Below are 14,725 nucleotides of genomic sequence, written 5' to 3'. Positions count from 1 at the left end.
CTTAACAATGAAGGTGAATTTATACATTGAAAACTGTTACTATAAAAAAGAAAAATAGAAGACGCAAGAAAATGAAGAAATACTCCATGTTATTAAAATGACCCAAAGCATTATACAGATTCAGTGTACTCTATCAGAATTCTAGTAATCTTCTATAAGAACATAGGACAAATGCTATTAAAATGTGTATGGAACCATACAATGAATTTCCAGAATATCAAAACTATTTGTTCTGAGGAAAAAAGATCAGAAGTATTATACTCCCTGACCTCAACCTATAGTATACAGCAATAACCATCAAAACAGTATGGTATGGGGCCGGGAAGGTGGCGCTAGAGGTAAGGTGTCTGCCTTGCAAGCGCTAGCATAGGAAGGACCGTAGTTCGATCCCCTGGTGTCCCATATAGTCCCCCAAGCCAGGAGTGACTTCTGAGCGTCAAATGGGTGTGGCCCAAAAACCAAAAAAAAAAAAAAAACCCACCAAAAAACAGTATGGTACTGCTATAAAAGCACAACCAGGCCAGTGAAGTAGAGTTTAGGATCCAGAAGTTAAGCCTAAGATAGAAGGTTGGATAACATAAAGTAACTAGGAACGTTAAAATGAGTAATGAAAGTCTCTTTGGAGAAAATGTTAGGAAACCAGTTAGCCACATGGAAAAAAGAGTTGATCCCTAGCCCACCATACTCAAAAATTAAAGTAAATTAGACCTCCTAGTAAAGTAGAACTCTTCATAATATTGACTTCAAAAGTATCTTCTATAATTCTACTCTTTTGGCAGAGAAAGGAAAGGCAGACACCTGAAGTGTGAATGTGCTGCCTGTACCTATGTTTCTCTGCACGTGTGTTGCCCAAGCACATGCCCCCACCTCTCCTTCTGTTGATGTGTGCTTTCATATTTTAAAGTTGGGTTGTGTATTGGGGATTCCATTTGCTGCCTTTGGAGAAGCCTACACTCTATTTTGAGCATGTTAACTTGTTCTTTTTCTCTCCCTCTCCTTCCTCTGCCTCAAAATTTCTAATATTATTTTTTAACTTAAAAAAAATAAAAGACACCTGATCCCCCCACAGCCCCCCACATAAAAGCACTCTGCTGAATGGAAAAACGTTTTGGACACCATACATCTATCTCAGAGGGCTAATTTCTGAGATAAAAAGCACTCACAATTCAACAACAGCAACAAAACAGATAACCTCATCAAAAAAAAAAAAAATGGAGGAAAGCGCTAAACAAACATTTCCTCAAAGAAGAAGTAGATATTCAGTAAGTATCAGGAAAAAATGTTCATCTTCACTGACAGGGAAATGCCATCCTCACACCAACGAGAAAAGGCTATGTCTAGAAGACTGGAAGAAAGCATTTCGTGCTGTCAGGGTTGCCATGTAAAAGACCCTCACTCACTGTTGGTGGAAATGTAATCTGATTTAATTCCTATGGAATTTAATTTGGAAACAAATTTATTTTTTAATGAAAAAAAAAAGATGCTAAAAGACTCAGCAATTCCACTCTTTTGCATCTAACTCTATCAATTCCACTCTTTTGCATCTAGCTGACAAATAGAAAACTCAATTTGAAATGACAAATGCACATCTGTGTTCATTTTAGCATTATTTACAGTAGCCAAGAGCTGGAAACAACCCATGTGCTCAATTATAGATGATAGAGTACAGAAGTTGTGATTTATAGAGACAATAGAATACTACTCAGCTATTTAAAAAATAGATCAAGTCCTGCCTTTTTCTACAACTTGGATGGAAATAGGTGTCTTGTTAAGTGAAATAGTTCAGATGGAAGAAAAATAAGGCTTGATTTCACAAGATACATATAAACAGAAAAAGAAAATGGGCAATAGTAAATGAAAACAGATCCTTGGACTCTTAACAATAGAGCTGAGGTTATTGAGTTGGGGAAGGCAGGTTAGGGAAGTCGAGAGAGTTGAGTTAGACCAGGGGTCTCAAACTCAATTTACCTGGGGGCCACAGGAGGCCAAGTCGGGGTGAGGCAGGACCACATAAGGGATTTCGCTTACCGAATATTCGCAATAAAAAATCGCATTAGTGGGCCAGAGAGATAGCATGGAGGTAAGGCGTTTGCCTTTCATGCAGGAGGTTATCGGTTCGAATCCCGGCACCCCATATGGTCCCCCGTGCCTGCCAGGAGCAATTTCTGAGCCTGGAGCCAGGAATAACCCCTGAGCACTGCCGGGTGTGACCCAAAAACCACAAAAAAAAAAAAAAAAATCGCATTAGTAAGAAAAAAAAATCACAAAAAATCGCATTAAACATTTGCATACCCCGAACAGAACTGCTCGGGGTATGCGAATGTTTAATGCAATTTTTTTTCTTACTAATGCGATTTTTATTGCGATTATTCGGTAAGCAAATAATCGCGAATAGTGCAATATTTGAAGGCTGGCTGCGGGCCACAAAATGTTGTACGGAGAGCCGCAAACGGCCCGCGGGCCGCGAGTTTGAGACCCCTGCGTTAGACTTCTGTAAGAATATAAGTAAAAAGAAAAAGATTACATTTGCAGCAAAAACTTTATGCATTGTAGAAAAGTCATGTAGTTGGCTTAGTTTTTTCTTTTCTTATTTTAGAACTGACTTAAAATGAATTGACCACGGGGCCAGAGAGATAGTGTGGAGGTGGGGCATTTGCCTTGCATGCAGAATGACGGTGGTTTGAATCCTGGCATCTCATATGGTCCCCTGAGCCTGCCAGGAGCGATTTCTGAGCATAGAGCCAGGAGCGATTTCTGAGCGCTGCTGGGTATGACCCAAAAACAAACAAACAAAAAAAAATCAAACAGACAAAAAAATGAATTTACCAGTTTAACAGAATAGCAATAGCTTTTAGGTACTGTCAATAGCTTGTTACTTAAATATTATAAAGGGAAGGTACTAAAATTGATTTTTGTAAAAGTAAACTTGTTTGCCACAGTTTAATTCCATAGTGAATTATTTTTTCATATTTTATAAATTAATGCATATTACATATACTATGCCTCTAAATAATAAGAAAGATGAAAATGTAAAGAGATTGTAATAAATTTAACATGACAATTCAGTTCTTTGCTGTACCAAAATTCACTGTATCTGTAATGATATGTCATTGTATAGCTTTGGTTTTTTTTTTATTAATATCTTTATTTAAACATCTTGATTACAAATATGATTGTAGTTGGGTTTCAGTCATGTAAAGAACACCCCCCCTTCATTGGTCCCATAGTGATTTTCAATTGGATGATAAAGTGTGCCAGGCTCAGTGTATTTTATCAAGTAGGAGTTAAAGCTGAAATCTGTAAATTTTGGAACATTTTGCAGTATAAATACTAGTTTTTCCTCCTCCTAGACGCCGTACCTCTTTTTTTGAGACTTCTCCACTCACCACATCAGAATGTTTGTGAACAAGCAGTATGGGCTTTGGGAAACATTATAGGTAAGTTGGCATTTAAGTTTGAAAAGACTCCAATTAAGATTATTAATTAACTTTTTTCCTACATTGGCATAGCCATTACACCCTATGTTTCCTCTGATTTTAATGGGAGTTGACTATCTGACTATCTTCTTACCTTATGTAAATAGCAACTTAAGATAACATTTCTTTGAAATGGATACGCAATTTGCTGTTGAGATGTATGTTAAATTGGTGTTCTCCAAATCAAAATCTGGAGAAACAGCAGCACTTCATGCCCTTGACTAATGGTGAGGAAACATAGAACATCAGTGTCCCAACATGAGCCATTGCATACATTTCAGACTTCTCATCCTGAATGTACTTTTTTTTTAAATACAATTTTCATTTCTGTAGGTGATGGTCCTCAATGTAGAGATTATGTCATATCACTGGGAGTTGTCAAACCTCTTCTGTCCTTCATCAATCCCTCCATTCCCATCACCTTCCTTCGGAACGTCACATGGGTCATTGTCAATCTCTGCAGGAATAAGGACCCCCCACCGCCTATGGAGACAGTTCAGGAGGTAAATGAAGAATTGCAAAGGCCAGATGGTATATTTTCCCTATGTTTATGCTTTAGATTTTCATGCACAGGGAATGAAATAATACATTAATTTTACTGCATTATAAGATTTTTTAAAGATAATAATATTTAGTTTTAACTCCTAAGGTCATAGATAAGTATTTCTATAATTTGACAACTCACCCTAATTCCTATTTTTAGTGGCTATTTTCATAAAAAGAAAACAAATATAAATTGAGAAAATAAAATCTCAAAGTTTTATTTATGTTTGAATATTACTCTTTTAAATACTAAAAACAAACCAAGAAACCAGTGGCCAAGTCTGTTTTGAAATTTCACTTGAATATTGTCAAAAACTGGTGATCTTAAAATTGTGTTTCTCTGTTAAATTCATCATAACAAAGTGATAGCTTTTAAATATGTAATTACAAATGAATCTGAGTGTTTTCAATTTTAAAAAAATAGATGTAACCATTAAATCACTTGACCATGTTGACTAATTTATAGTTAATATTTTTGGTCAGCTTCTATACCCTTTTACTGTTACAAGAAGAATTATTGGTATATTACCTGCTGCCCTCCCCTCAGACTTTAAAAAATATTTTTTAAGACCTCAATTTAAAAAACAAAATTTCATTCTTCATATAGTTGTAATTTGACTGAATCTAAGTTCGAAAACTTCAGTTTGACTTGAGTAGCTTATTTAAGCAGGTTAAGTGGGACCCATGACTGCAGTCTTAATTTAAGAGTAGCTTTTGTAAAGGTTGCAGTATATATACTTGTATTATTTCTACTTGAAATTATATGCTATAAAGAAAGATAATGAGGGCTAGATAGATATAGTGGGAAAGGTATGTTTAGACCTTTTACATGGCCTACCTGTTGGAACACCTGGTCCTCCGAGAATATTACTCTTGAGTACAGAGTCAGGAGTAAGCCCTGGCACAGCTGTTATGACCCAGACTTTAAAAAAAATAAATAAATAAATAAAAGACAGGTTTTGAAAACAATGGTGATTCCTTTCATATATATTAATCTCTGCCAGATTTATTTGAAAATTTGAATTTGAAAGCTCACATTAGGCTTTTGGCATTTGCATATTGAACTTTGATTTCCCTAGTAAAGAGTCCTTGCATACAGCTAACTGGAGTTTAATTCTCCGACATTCCATATGATCCCTCATGCCATGCCAGTAGTGATTCCTGAACTGAGAGCCAGGAGTAACCCCTGAGCACTGCTAGGTATGACCCAAAAAGTGAAAAAGAAAAATTAACAATGCCGGGGCTGGAGAGATAGCACAGTGGTGGGGCATTTGCCTTGCATGAGGCTGACCTGGGAGGTATCCCCTTCAATTCCCAGCATCCCGTATGGCCCCTCAGCCTGCCAGGGACGATTTCTGAGTGCAAAGCCAGGAGTGGCCCAAAAACCAATCAATAATTAAATAAATTAAGTTAAAAAAATTAACTATGTCCTCCTTATCCTGAAAATACTGTATCTAGTATTTACTGTATTTTGTATCAGTTAATTTATTTCTACAAAGACATATTTATCAACGCTAGTTTTACTGTTTATTTTCTTTTCTCAGATTTTGCCAGCGTTGTGTGTCCTCATATACCATACAGACATAAACGTAAGTAAAGCAGAAACATATTTTTATATATATAAATCTTTATTTAAACACCAAGATTACTAGCATGTTTGTAGTTGGATTTCAGTCATAAACAGAATACCCCCCTTCACCAGTGCAACATTCCCACCACCAATGCCCCCCCTTCCCGTCCGTGCCTGTATTTGTGACAGGCATTCTACTTCTCTCATTCTTTAACATTGTCATGCTAGTTGGTAGTGTAGTTATTTCCCTAACAGTGTTCACCACTCTTTGTGGTGAGCTTCAAGTAGTGAGCCAGTCCTTCTGGTCCTTCCAGCCCTTAACTCTAATTGTCTCTGGGCCTTATTACTCAGAAACGTATTTGAGATGTTGCGTTTTATGGAACTAGAAGAACTATTGATATTTTAGGATTTTAACAGTTTATACATAAATGTTAATATTGGTCAACCTCACACATATATGTTTTTAGAAATAAGATTAATCTTTTATTTTTTTTAGGCAATGAATAAATTATTTTTTTATTTTTAACTAGGCTCTTGAACCCTAGTTTAAAATGTGGTAAAAGATAAAACAACAATATTGATGTGGGTCTCGAGAACCGCTGGGTTTTATAAATTCCTTAAAACTCTCCTCCAAAAACAAGTATTCATCCAAGACAAACAGAGAACTTTAAGATGGACTCTCAAGTTCCTCACAGTTAATATGAATAATTTCTGGGAGCACCAGAGGCCCAAATTGGAAGTGTACATAGATAACTGCTAGTAATGATGGATAAAGACCTATATGTATTTGGCAGTACATTCATCTTATAGAAAAGAGCAAGTATGGGATACTAGAGACCAAGTTAATATAAGTCCTAGTTAAAGATAACAAGTTATTACTGAACATGAATAATAAATAATATATAATTAATTTTTAACTTAAACTGTACCAATTCTTGGAATTATGTGAATCTAGGCTACCAGATTTGCAGTCTGAATTAAATGGGCCAGACATTTTATCAAATTTCTGCAGTAAAATTACTAGCGTAACTTCCAGCTAACTAGAGAAAGACTATATATATAGTAAGTTCTTTCCATCTTGAGGCTATCACAATCCATCACAATCACTGCCAGGTGTGCATTCAACACAATTTCAGTAACAAAAGTATGAAGTTGTACGGTTGGCTCAATTATTACTTTCTTTCCAGTCCCTTTTCCAACTGCTTACATTTAGCACCCTCTCTGTGTAAAGAAGCAGAAGTATTATGACTGTTGCACTATGACTATTTCCTACATTACAGTCCTATTTCTACTAATCACTCTTAAAATTTTTATTAATTTAAGCCTTTATAAAAGTATCTTTTTAGAACTCTGGTAAGATCTTTAATTCACTGCATAAAAAAACTTCAACTTTTTCCTCATAAAACAAAATTCTGGGGACTCGAACCTCACTCCATCTTGGGTCAGCCTCGTAAAAGGCAAACGCCTTTCCAGAAACCACTATCCTCTCCTGGAGAAGCAAGTACCTCTGGACAGGTCTCTAAACCTACACTGGAACTCAGGCTAGAGGTGCCAGAGGAGAAGGTATATGACTTTCGACCAAGAAAGGGCTGTGTGTATTAGGAGGTCAGCGATTCTGAGGTTGAGGACTATCTGTATTGTGAAAAGTGTCAGAAGTTCTTCATCAACTACTGCCCTATTCATGGACCTTCAAGATTTGTAAAGGACAGAATTGTAGCAAAGGGGCATTCGAAACATGCAGTTCTCACTCTGCCACATGGGTTGAAAATCGGATCCTCAAGCATCCCGCTGTGCTATCGCTACAGCCCCTAGAAAAGAATCTTTAGGATTTTCTAAATGGAGTTTCATGGTACCTGCAAATTGTCAAAGAGCAACTCAACCAGCATTCATGGAAGACCAAAGGTAGTCCATCAGACCTCAGGAAGATGTCACTACAGAATCTGATGAAGAGTGGACACCAAAGAGCCAAGGTACTCAGAGCAACTCAACCAGCATTTATGCATGACCAAAGGCAGTCCATCAGACCTCAGGAAGATGTCACTAAAGATTGTGATGAAGAGTGGACACCAAAGAACCAGGCAAATCTGAAAAAAGGAAGCCCATCAGAGGGGAGCAGAGTAAACGCCAGAAGGAATCAACAGGAACAGGTACTCTGAATACGAGTAGCTTGCAGCAAACCCAGAAACCACTATCCCCTCCTGGAGAAGCAAGTGCCTCTGGACAGGTCTCTAAACCTACACTGAAACTCTCAGGCTAGAAGTGCCAAAGGAGTAGATATATGACTTTCGACCAAGAAAGGGCTGTGTGTATCAGGAGGTCAGCGATTCTGAGGATGAGGACTACCTGTATTGTGATAAGTGTCAAAAATTCTTCATCAACTACTGCCCTATTCATGGACCTTCAAGATTTGTAAAGGACAGAATTGTAGCAAAGGGGCATTCGAAACGAGCAGTTCTCACTCTGCCACCTGGGTTGAGAATCAGACCCTCAAGCATCCCAGGAGCTGGACTAGGAGTATGGAATGAAGCATCGGAGTTGCCAGTGGGTCTGCACTTTGGCCCGTTTGAAGGCCAGATCAAAGACAATGAACAGGAAGCCAACACTGGGTACTCCTGGCTGATCATCAAAAGAAGAAATTGCTACGAGTATGTGGATGGAAAAGACGAATCTTTGTCAAACTGGATGAGGTATATAAATTGTGCCAGATGTGAGGAGGAGCAGAACCTTTTGGCCTTTCATTATCACAGGCAGATCCTTTACAGAACATGCTGTATCATCAAGCCAGGCTGTGAACTTTTGGTCTGGTATGGAGAGGAGTATGGCTAGAAACTAGGCATAAAGTGGAAAAGTAAAAGTCAGAGCCATGGAAGAACAAAAGCCAGAAATCCATCTATGTCCCTTCTGCTCTCATGTCTTCTTCAGTGAGAACTTACTCAGTGATCACATAAAATGTAGTCATCCCGCTAAGATCCTCTCATGAGTATTTGCAAGAAAACATTCTCAGACAGAGAATTCCTGTCCAGTTGATCAGAACCAGTGTCAGCAATACTCCAACCCAGATGTGATAAGCAACGGAATAACAAACTTGAACTTCAAAAGCACAAAGAAAGGTCGACACATTTGGCTAAGAAGATAAGTCCTAAATTAATTTCAACAGGCTTTTCTAGCCTGTCTAATAGTCAAATCGGGACGTCAAATAAACATAAGATGACAATAGAAAAAACAAACAAAAAAACAATAAAAAAACAAAATTCTGATGTATATTAGATAAGTTAAATTCTTTGACAAGTTGGTCTCTAGTCACCTAAATAGAGAGAATGTAAAAAAAGGGATCCAACTGAATAAATTTTAGTGAGTTGAATTTAAAGCATCCTAAAACTGACAGTCAACAAATATGTTTGTGCACCTAAAGTGTTTCCCTTATGAAATTATCTGTAACAAGAGAAATGTATGCAGACCGATTGTTAAATATAATGCTAAGAGTTACACTGGGCAATAAATTTAAACATTTAACTTACACCTGCTTAATTTTGTATTGGGTTAAGTATAAAGACCCAGTAAATCAACTTATTAGATTTATCAAGGCAAGACACTTGGACTACTTGGGGATTGAAAAAGCAGTTGGTCTTTTAGTAGTTCTCTGGTAGTTGTACACACACACACACACACACACACACACACACACACACACAAATTGGTAGAGTACTCTGGATATAGAATCCCCCCATAATCTTGTATAATGCACTGTTCACAATCTACAGTATTTTGAAAAGCATAAATTGGATATGACCAAATTAGAGATATCTGATAAATTTTTATGAAGTATTTGGTAACTTCAATTATATTCCCAAAAAGATTGGTTTTAAACTATAAACAAGGAAATTCATATAAAATTATAACAGATTTAAATAGACATCTTTCAAAACGAAATTAAAATGTAAAAGTAGAATATTTATTCTACTTCCTCAAATATTACTAAGAAAGAAAAGGTACAAGTAATAATGTCACATTTTAAAAAAACTATTAACTGAGTAGATTCGGGGAAAGAAAAAAAAAGCTATACAGTATTAATGCACTCCACAAATGTGCAGAATTCCAAAATGTAGCAGCACTGTCTTGCATTGAGGTTTTCCAAGAGTTACAATGAGCCTGCCAAGAAAGCATCTGGTCTGCACTAACAGTGGGCTGTCTTCAGTGCAGGCCTTCATGATGTCAGTCACGCTGCTCTTGCAAAAATCCCTTAATGTAAAAGAGTTTCCAATGCTGATAGGTGGGGCTATGATCGATGGTGCAGGATTGAATCCATATGCACATTAAGCTTCATTTCATTGTCAAGAATTTGAACGAACTGTTGCATGGATGGAAGGTGACCAGATTCCAGTTTAGACCAAACAGGTACATCATTTAAAGTGAAGAAATAAGATTAATCTTAAATTAGCTTTAAATAATCCACACAGCAAAAGCATTAAATTTAGAGAAATAATTACATATGATAATCTATCCATTATTGCTAGTGCTATTTTTTAATCAGCTTCATGTGAAGCAAGTAATAGGTTTTTAAATTATTGTTACTATATGGGTTTGGGGTCATCCCTAGTGTTGCCCAGAGCTTATATGCCTAGCTCTGTTCTCAGGTCTCACTCCTGGTGCTTCTCGGGGCATTATACTTAGTAGTGGAAAAGAAATATGGTTCGCTGCATGCAAGGCAAGTGCCTTAACCCCTGTACCATCTTTCCAGCTCATTTACAGTATATTTAAGCATCAAAACTTTTAATATGCTATAAAAATTTTTAAGCATCACATTTTAAATATTGACTTTTATAATAGGTAGACTAGATATTGTCCTAATTTTTCAGAATAAGAAATTAAGCCTTAGGACAATTTTAACTGATTTAAAGATTTATTATATACAGATAGGCAGGGGCCTGGAGAACTAGCATGGAGGTAAAACATTTGGCTTGCATGTAGAAGGTCGGTGGTTCGAATCACAGCATCCCATATGGTCCCCTGAGCCTGCCAGGAGAGACTTCTGAGCATAGAACCAGGAGTAACCCCTGAGCACAGCCACGTGTGATCCAAAAACCAAAAAAAAAGTATGTATAGATAGGCTGTTTTTTTATTAGGCATTCCAAAAGTTATCCTAAGTGTAGCCTAATAAGTGCTACCATTCTTCCAGTTCTGATTGTTGTGCTTCATAGTGAAACTAATACAGGACAGATGAAGCAAATGCCAAGGGTAGTTTTTTTGTTATTTGCGGGGGGGGGGGGCAACACCTGCTCTGGGGTTACTCCTGGCTCTGAACTCAGAAATCACTCCACACTCAGGGGACCATATGGGACGCCAGAGGATCACACCGTGTTTCATCCTAGTTCAGCTGCATGCAAGGCAAATGTCCTACCGCTTGCGCCACTGCTCCAGCCCTGGAATTTTTTTTTAAGTAGAAAGATAAAAGCTTTAGTTATGAAATAAAGCAGTTAAGAGGAGAATCGGTAGTTACCAGCTTGTAGATCACAGTATTATCATATTAAGATATTTTGTATATGCCTATATCATATTACCTTAAGAGCTATATATTATTTTTATAAAGTGAATAGAGAACCAAAGAATAATTATCTATTTTGTATTTTATATTGGTAACTAAGTGGAGGATAGATGAAGGAGAAATTGGAAAGACGAAGGTGATAATTTTGTAGTCTGGTTGAGAGAAGAGTGGGTCAATACAAGAAATTAAACATTAGGAATTAGAAGACAAAGGGGGGAAGAAGAGAAATACGTAGAAGATAAATGTATTGGTTTTAATGTAGCTGGTGATAGGAAGAGGAGGAGTCAGGTATAATAATTAAGCTTTCACATTTTATAGGATAATACAAAAGAAAATAAGCATCACAAAGAGATAAAAAGTAGCAGAAATAAGTAATTATAAAGTTGTCTTATAAACTAAACTTATAAGACAGTAGCTAGTGAGAAACTGCTGGAGAAGGTAGATTGGCTTATAAAAATAATTAGGTGAGGGGGCCGGGCGGTGGCGCTCGAGGTAAGGTGCCTGCCTTACCTGCGCTAACCTAGGAGACGGACCGCGGTTCGATCCCCCGGCGTCCCATATGGTCCCCCAAGCCAGGAGCGACTTCTGAGCGCATAGCCAGGAGTAACCCCTGAGCGTCACCGGGTGTGGCCCAAAAACCAAAAAAAAAAAAAATTAGGTGAGGCCGGAGCAGTGGCACAAGCGGTAGGATGTCTGCCTGTGTGCATTAGCCTACGGCGGACCACAGTTTGATCCTGGCATCCCATATGTTCCCCCAAACCAGGAGAAATTTCTGAGCACATAGTATATAGTAAGCCCTGAGTGTCACCGGGTGTAGCCCAAAAACCAAAAAAAAAGTAATAGTTGGTTTATGGGACTATGTCATAGTGATGGCTAACCCTTTTGAGCCCGAGTGCCCAAACTGCCGCACAATGCCCTATTCTCCCAATGGCCAGTCCGGCCCTGTTGCCAGGTGAGCTGCGAAGCAGACACTGGCACACTCGCCTCCTGCAGACCTTCCCGCGTGCCAGCTGCAAGGCCTTCACGTGCCACCGCTGGCACACATGCCATAGGTTCGCCATCGAGGGTCTCTATGACCTACCTAACAAGAAAAACTTTTTTTTTTAATTATCTTTATTTAAACACCGTGGTTACAAATATAATTGTAGTTGTATGATTACAGTCATGTAAAGAACACCCCCCCTTCACCAGTGCAGGATTCCCACCACCAAGAAAAACTTTATATTGACCTTAAGGACTAGAAATCTGGTCTGGTTTCAGATTAGGCTTTATTATTTTTTCTATTGTACTCCTTAAAATACAGTCATTTGCAATACTTGTTTTCTTCCGCCCTTTTGAAATTATTCATACATGACTCAGCATGGTTAGGCAATTTTATATAAGTCTAACTTATTTTACTACTTTTTACAGATGAAATGAATCTGTTGTGACAGATTTGCTATATACCAGAATTTGAATATTAGCAATACTTAGTGATAGGTATATCAGATTTCTCAAATATTCTCAGTCATTTCAGTAAAATATCATAGCAACAAAATACAAATTAAAAATTAGTAATGACAAAAAACATAAAAGCCATTTAGGAGAAACAGTTGAGTTTTTTCAGCTGTAGGTATAAGGTCAATGCTATATTTTCCTAGTACCAATTTGTACATATATGAAGTATTGTCAGCCAGAGAGATCCAGAAATTGGGCATGCCTGTTTTTTATTGGAGGTTAGTTACAGATATAGACAGGCTATATGAATCACTTTAGCTATTCAGGATCCAGCTACTCCTAGATACACTACAGTGTAACTAAACCAAAGGTCCAAGGTAAAGTAAGAGATGTTTACCAAAAAATTACATCATTAGTATAAACTCTGTCTCTGGCCAGGGTCTCAGATTTAGGACTTGCATTATACAAGATCTCAGACCATCAGACTTAATTAAAGATCAGTATTTCTTTGAATTGTACAGGATTTGAGCATTCCAAACTTAATGTATCTTCCTTTGCGTGTATATGGATTTAATAGAAGTAGATAGCAAGTTTGATTCAACTGTAGTTGTTGCTGAAGCACGTGTAAAGTTAACATATTTCATGGGTAAGTAACTGTTCTAGGCAAAGCTATACATGTTAATAGTTGTTTTCTCTTAAATAGTATTAACAGTGCACTAAATAGTGCTATTAATGGTACTCTAATTGGTCATTTTTATTAATATATTGACTGGTAATGGTGATTAAAATAAGCACAGCCTTCTTTCTATTCAGTATTGTATAGTACTAGAAATACTTCCCAAAGCAATTAGGCAAGAAAAGAACATTAAGGGCATTCAAACTGGAAAGGAAAAAGTCAAACTCACTATTTGCAGAAAACATGATACTGTATTTAGAAAATCCTAAAGACTCCTCAAAAACATTTTTAGAACAATAGTTTTATATAGTAAAGTTGCTGGCTAAACAATAATATGGAAGACTGGTAGATTACCAGAGATTTTCTTATGATAGTTTATGTGGTAGCAATTTTCAAGAACAAAGTTTAAGACATTACTATAAGTTTTTAGTATTTTGTGTATGTTTCTCTTCTATTGTCTGTCTACAGATACGCTTTGTAGCAATTTTATACATTCAGGAATACTGCTAAAGGAAAAATATATATACTTGACTGTAACTGTAAAGTTTGAGTAGTTTTGCATTAGATAAAGAAAAGGATACAGAAAAAGAATAAAAAAGGAAGTGTAAAATAGTTGAAGCAGCTCAAATGAGAAAATTGCAACAAGTAAAAATTAAACATCAGGGCCCGGAGAGATAGCACAGCGGCGTTTGCCTTGCAAGCAGCCGATCCAGGACCAAAGGTGGTTGGTTCGAATCCCGGTGTCCCATATGGTCCCCCGTGCCTGCCAGGAGCTGTTTCTGAGCAGACAGCCAGGAGTAACCCCTGAGCACCGCCGGGTGTGGCCCAAAAACCAAAAAAAAAAAACCAAAAAAAAAAAATTAAACATCAAAAAATTGAATAAACTGTTGACCTGATAATGGAGATAAGAAAGTAATCATTGACAAAAACAGAACACTAGAATGACCCAAAAGTCTTGTCCTGTGAGTTTTCCTTCCTTCCTTCCTTCCTTCCTTCCTTCCTTCCTTCCTTCCTTCCTTCCTTCCTTCCTTCCTTCCTTCCTTCCTTTCTTCCTTCCTTCCTTCCTTCCTTCCTTCCTTCCTTCCTTTCTTCCTTCCTTCCTTCCTTTCATTATGTTGAAAACAAAATTAAAGAAATATGTGAATAGTTTTTACAGTTACCGGGCCTCTAAGACCTTGTTCTAAGTTTAACTTATCAGTCAGACTTCTGAAATACTGTTTCTAAGATTCTAGTCAAAACCATGAACTGGTCTCAACTAAAACTATAAATACTTTTATTCAAGAGTAATATAGTTAGATTAGAAAATCACTTGCAGGCCGGAGAGATAGCATGGAGGTAAGGCGTTTGCCTTTCATGCAGAAGGTCATGGGTTTGAATCCCGGCGTCCCATATGGTCCCCCGTGCCTGCCAGGAGCAATTTCTGAGCATGGAGCCAGGAGTAACCCTTGAGCACTGCTGGGTGTGACCCAAAAACCACAAAA

General features: G+C 37.4%; 2 protein-coding genes and 1 pseudogene across 2 annotated transcripts in view; all 3 read left to right on the top strand.

Annotated features, from left to right (window-relative positions):
* The window catches only part of EBPL (EBP like), a 550,113-nt gene that overhangs the window by 456,053 nt on the left and 79,335 nt on the right, over nt 1-14,725 (top strand). The gene's annotated exons all lie outside the window — the stretch shown is intronic.
* Nucleotides 1-14,725, top strand: part of KPNA3 (karyopherin subunit alpha 3) — a 104,971-nt gene that overhangs the window by 68,348 nt on the left and 21,898 nt on the right. The window contains exons 8-10 of the mRNA XM_049778791.1: nt 3,351-3,437; nt 3,810-3,979; nt 5,564-5,608. Of these exons, the coding sequence (XP_049634748.1) occupies nt 3,351-3,437; nt 3,810-3,979; nt 5,564-5,608 (302 nt within the window). The remainder of the gene's footprint in view (nt 1-3,350; nt 3,438-3,809; nt 3,980-5,563; nt 5,609-14,725) is intronic.
* Nucleotides 7,515-8,654, top strand: LOC126016388 (histone-lysine N-methyltransferase PRDM7-like; annotated as a pseudogene).

This window comes from Suncus etruscus, chromosome 8 (genome assembly GCF_024139225.1).
Source record: "Suncus etruscus isolate mSunEtr1 chromosome 8, mSunEtr1.pri.cur, whole genome shotgun sequence".
Lineage (NCBI taxonomy): Eukaryota > Metazoa > Chordata > Mammalia > Eulipotyphla > Soricidae > Suncus > Suncus etruscus.
The sequence above is the reverse complement of the archived record's forward strand: the minus strand, read 5'-3'. Positions and strand labels throughout refer to the sequence as shown.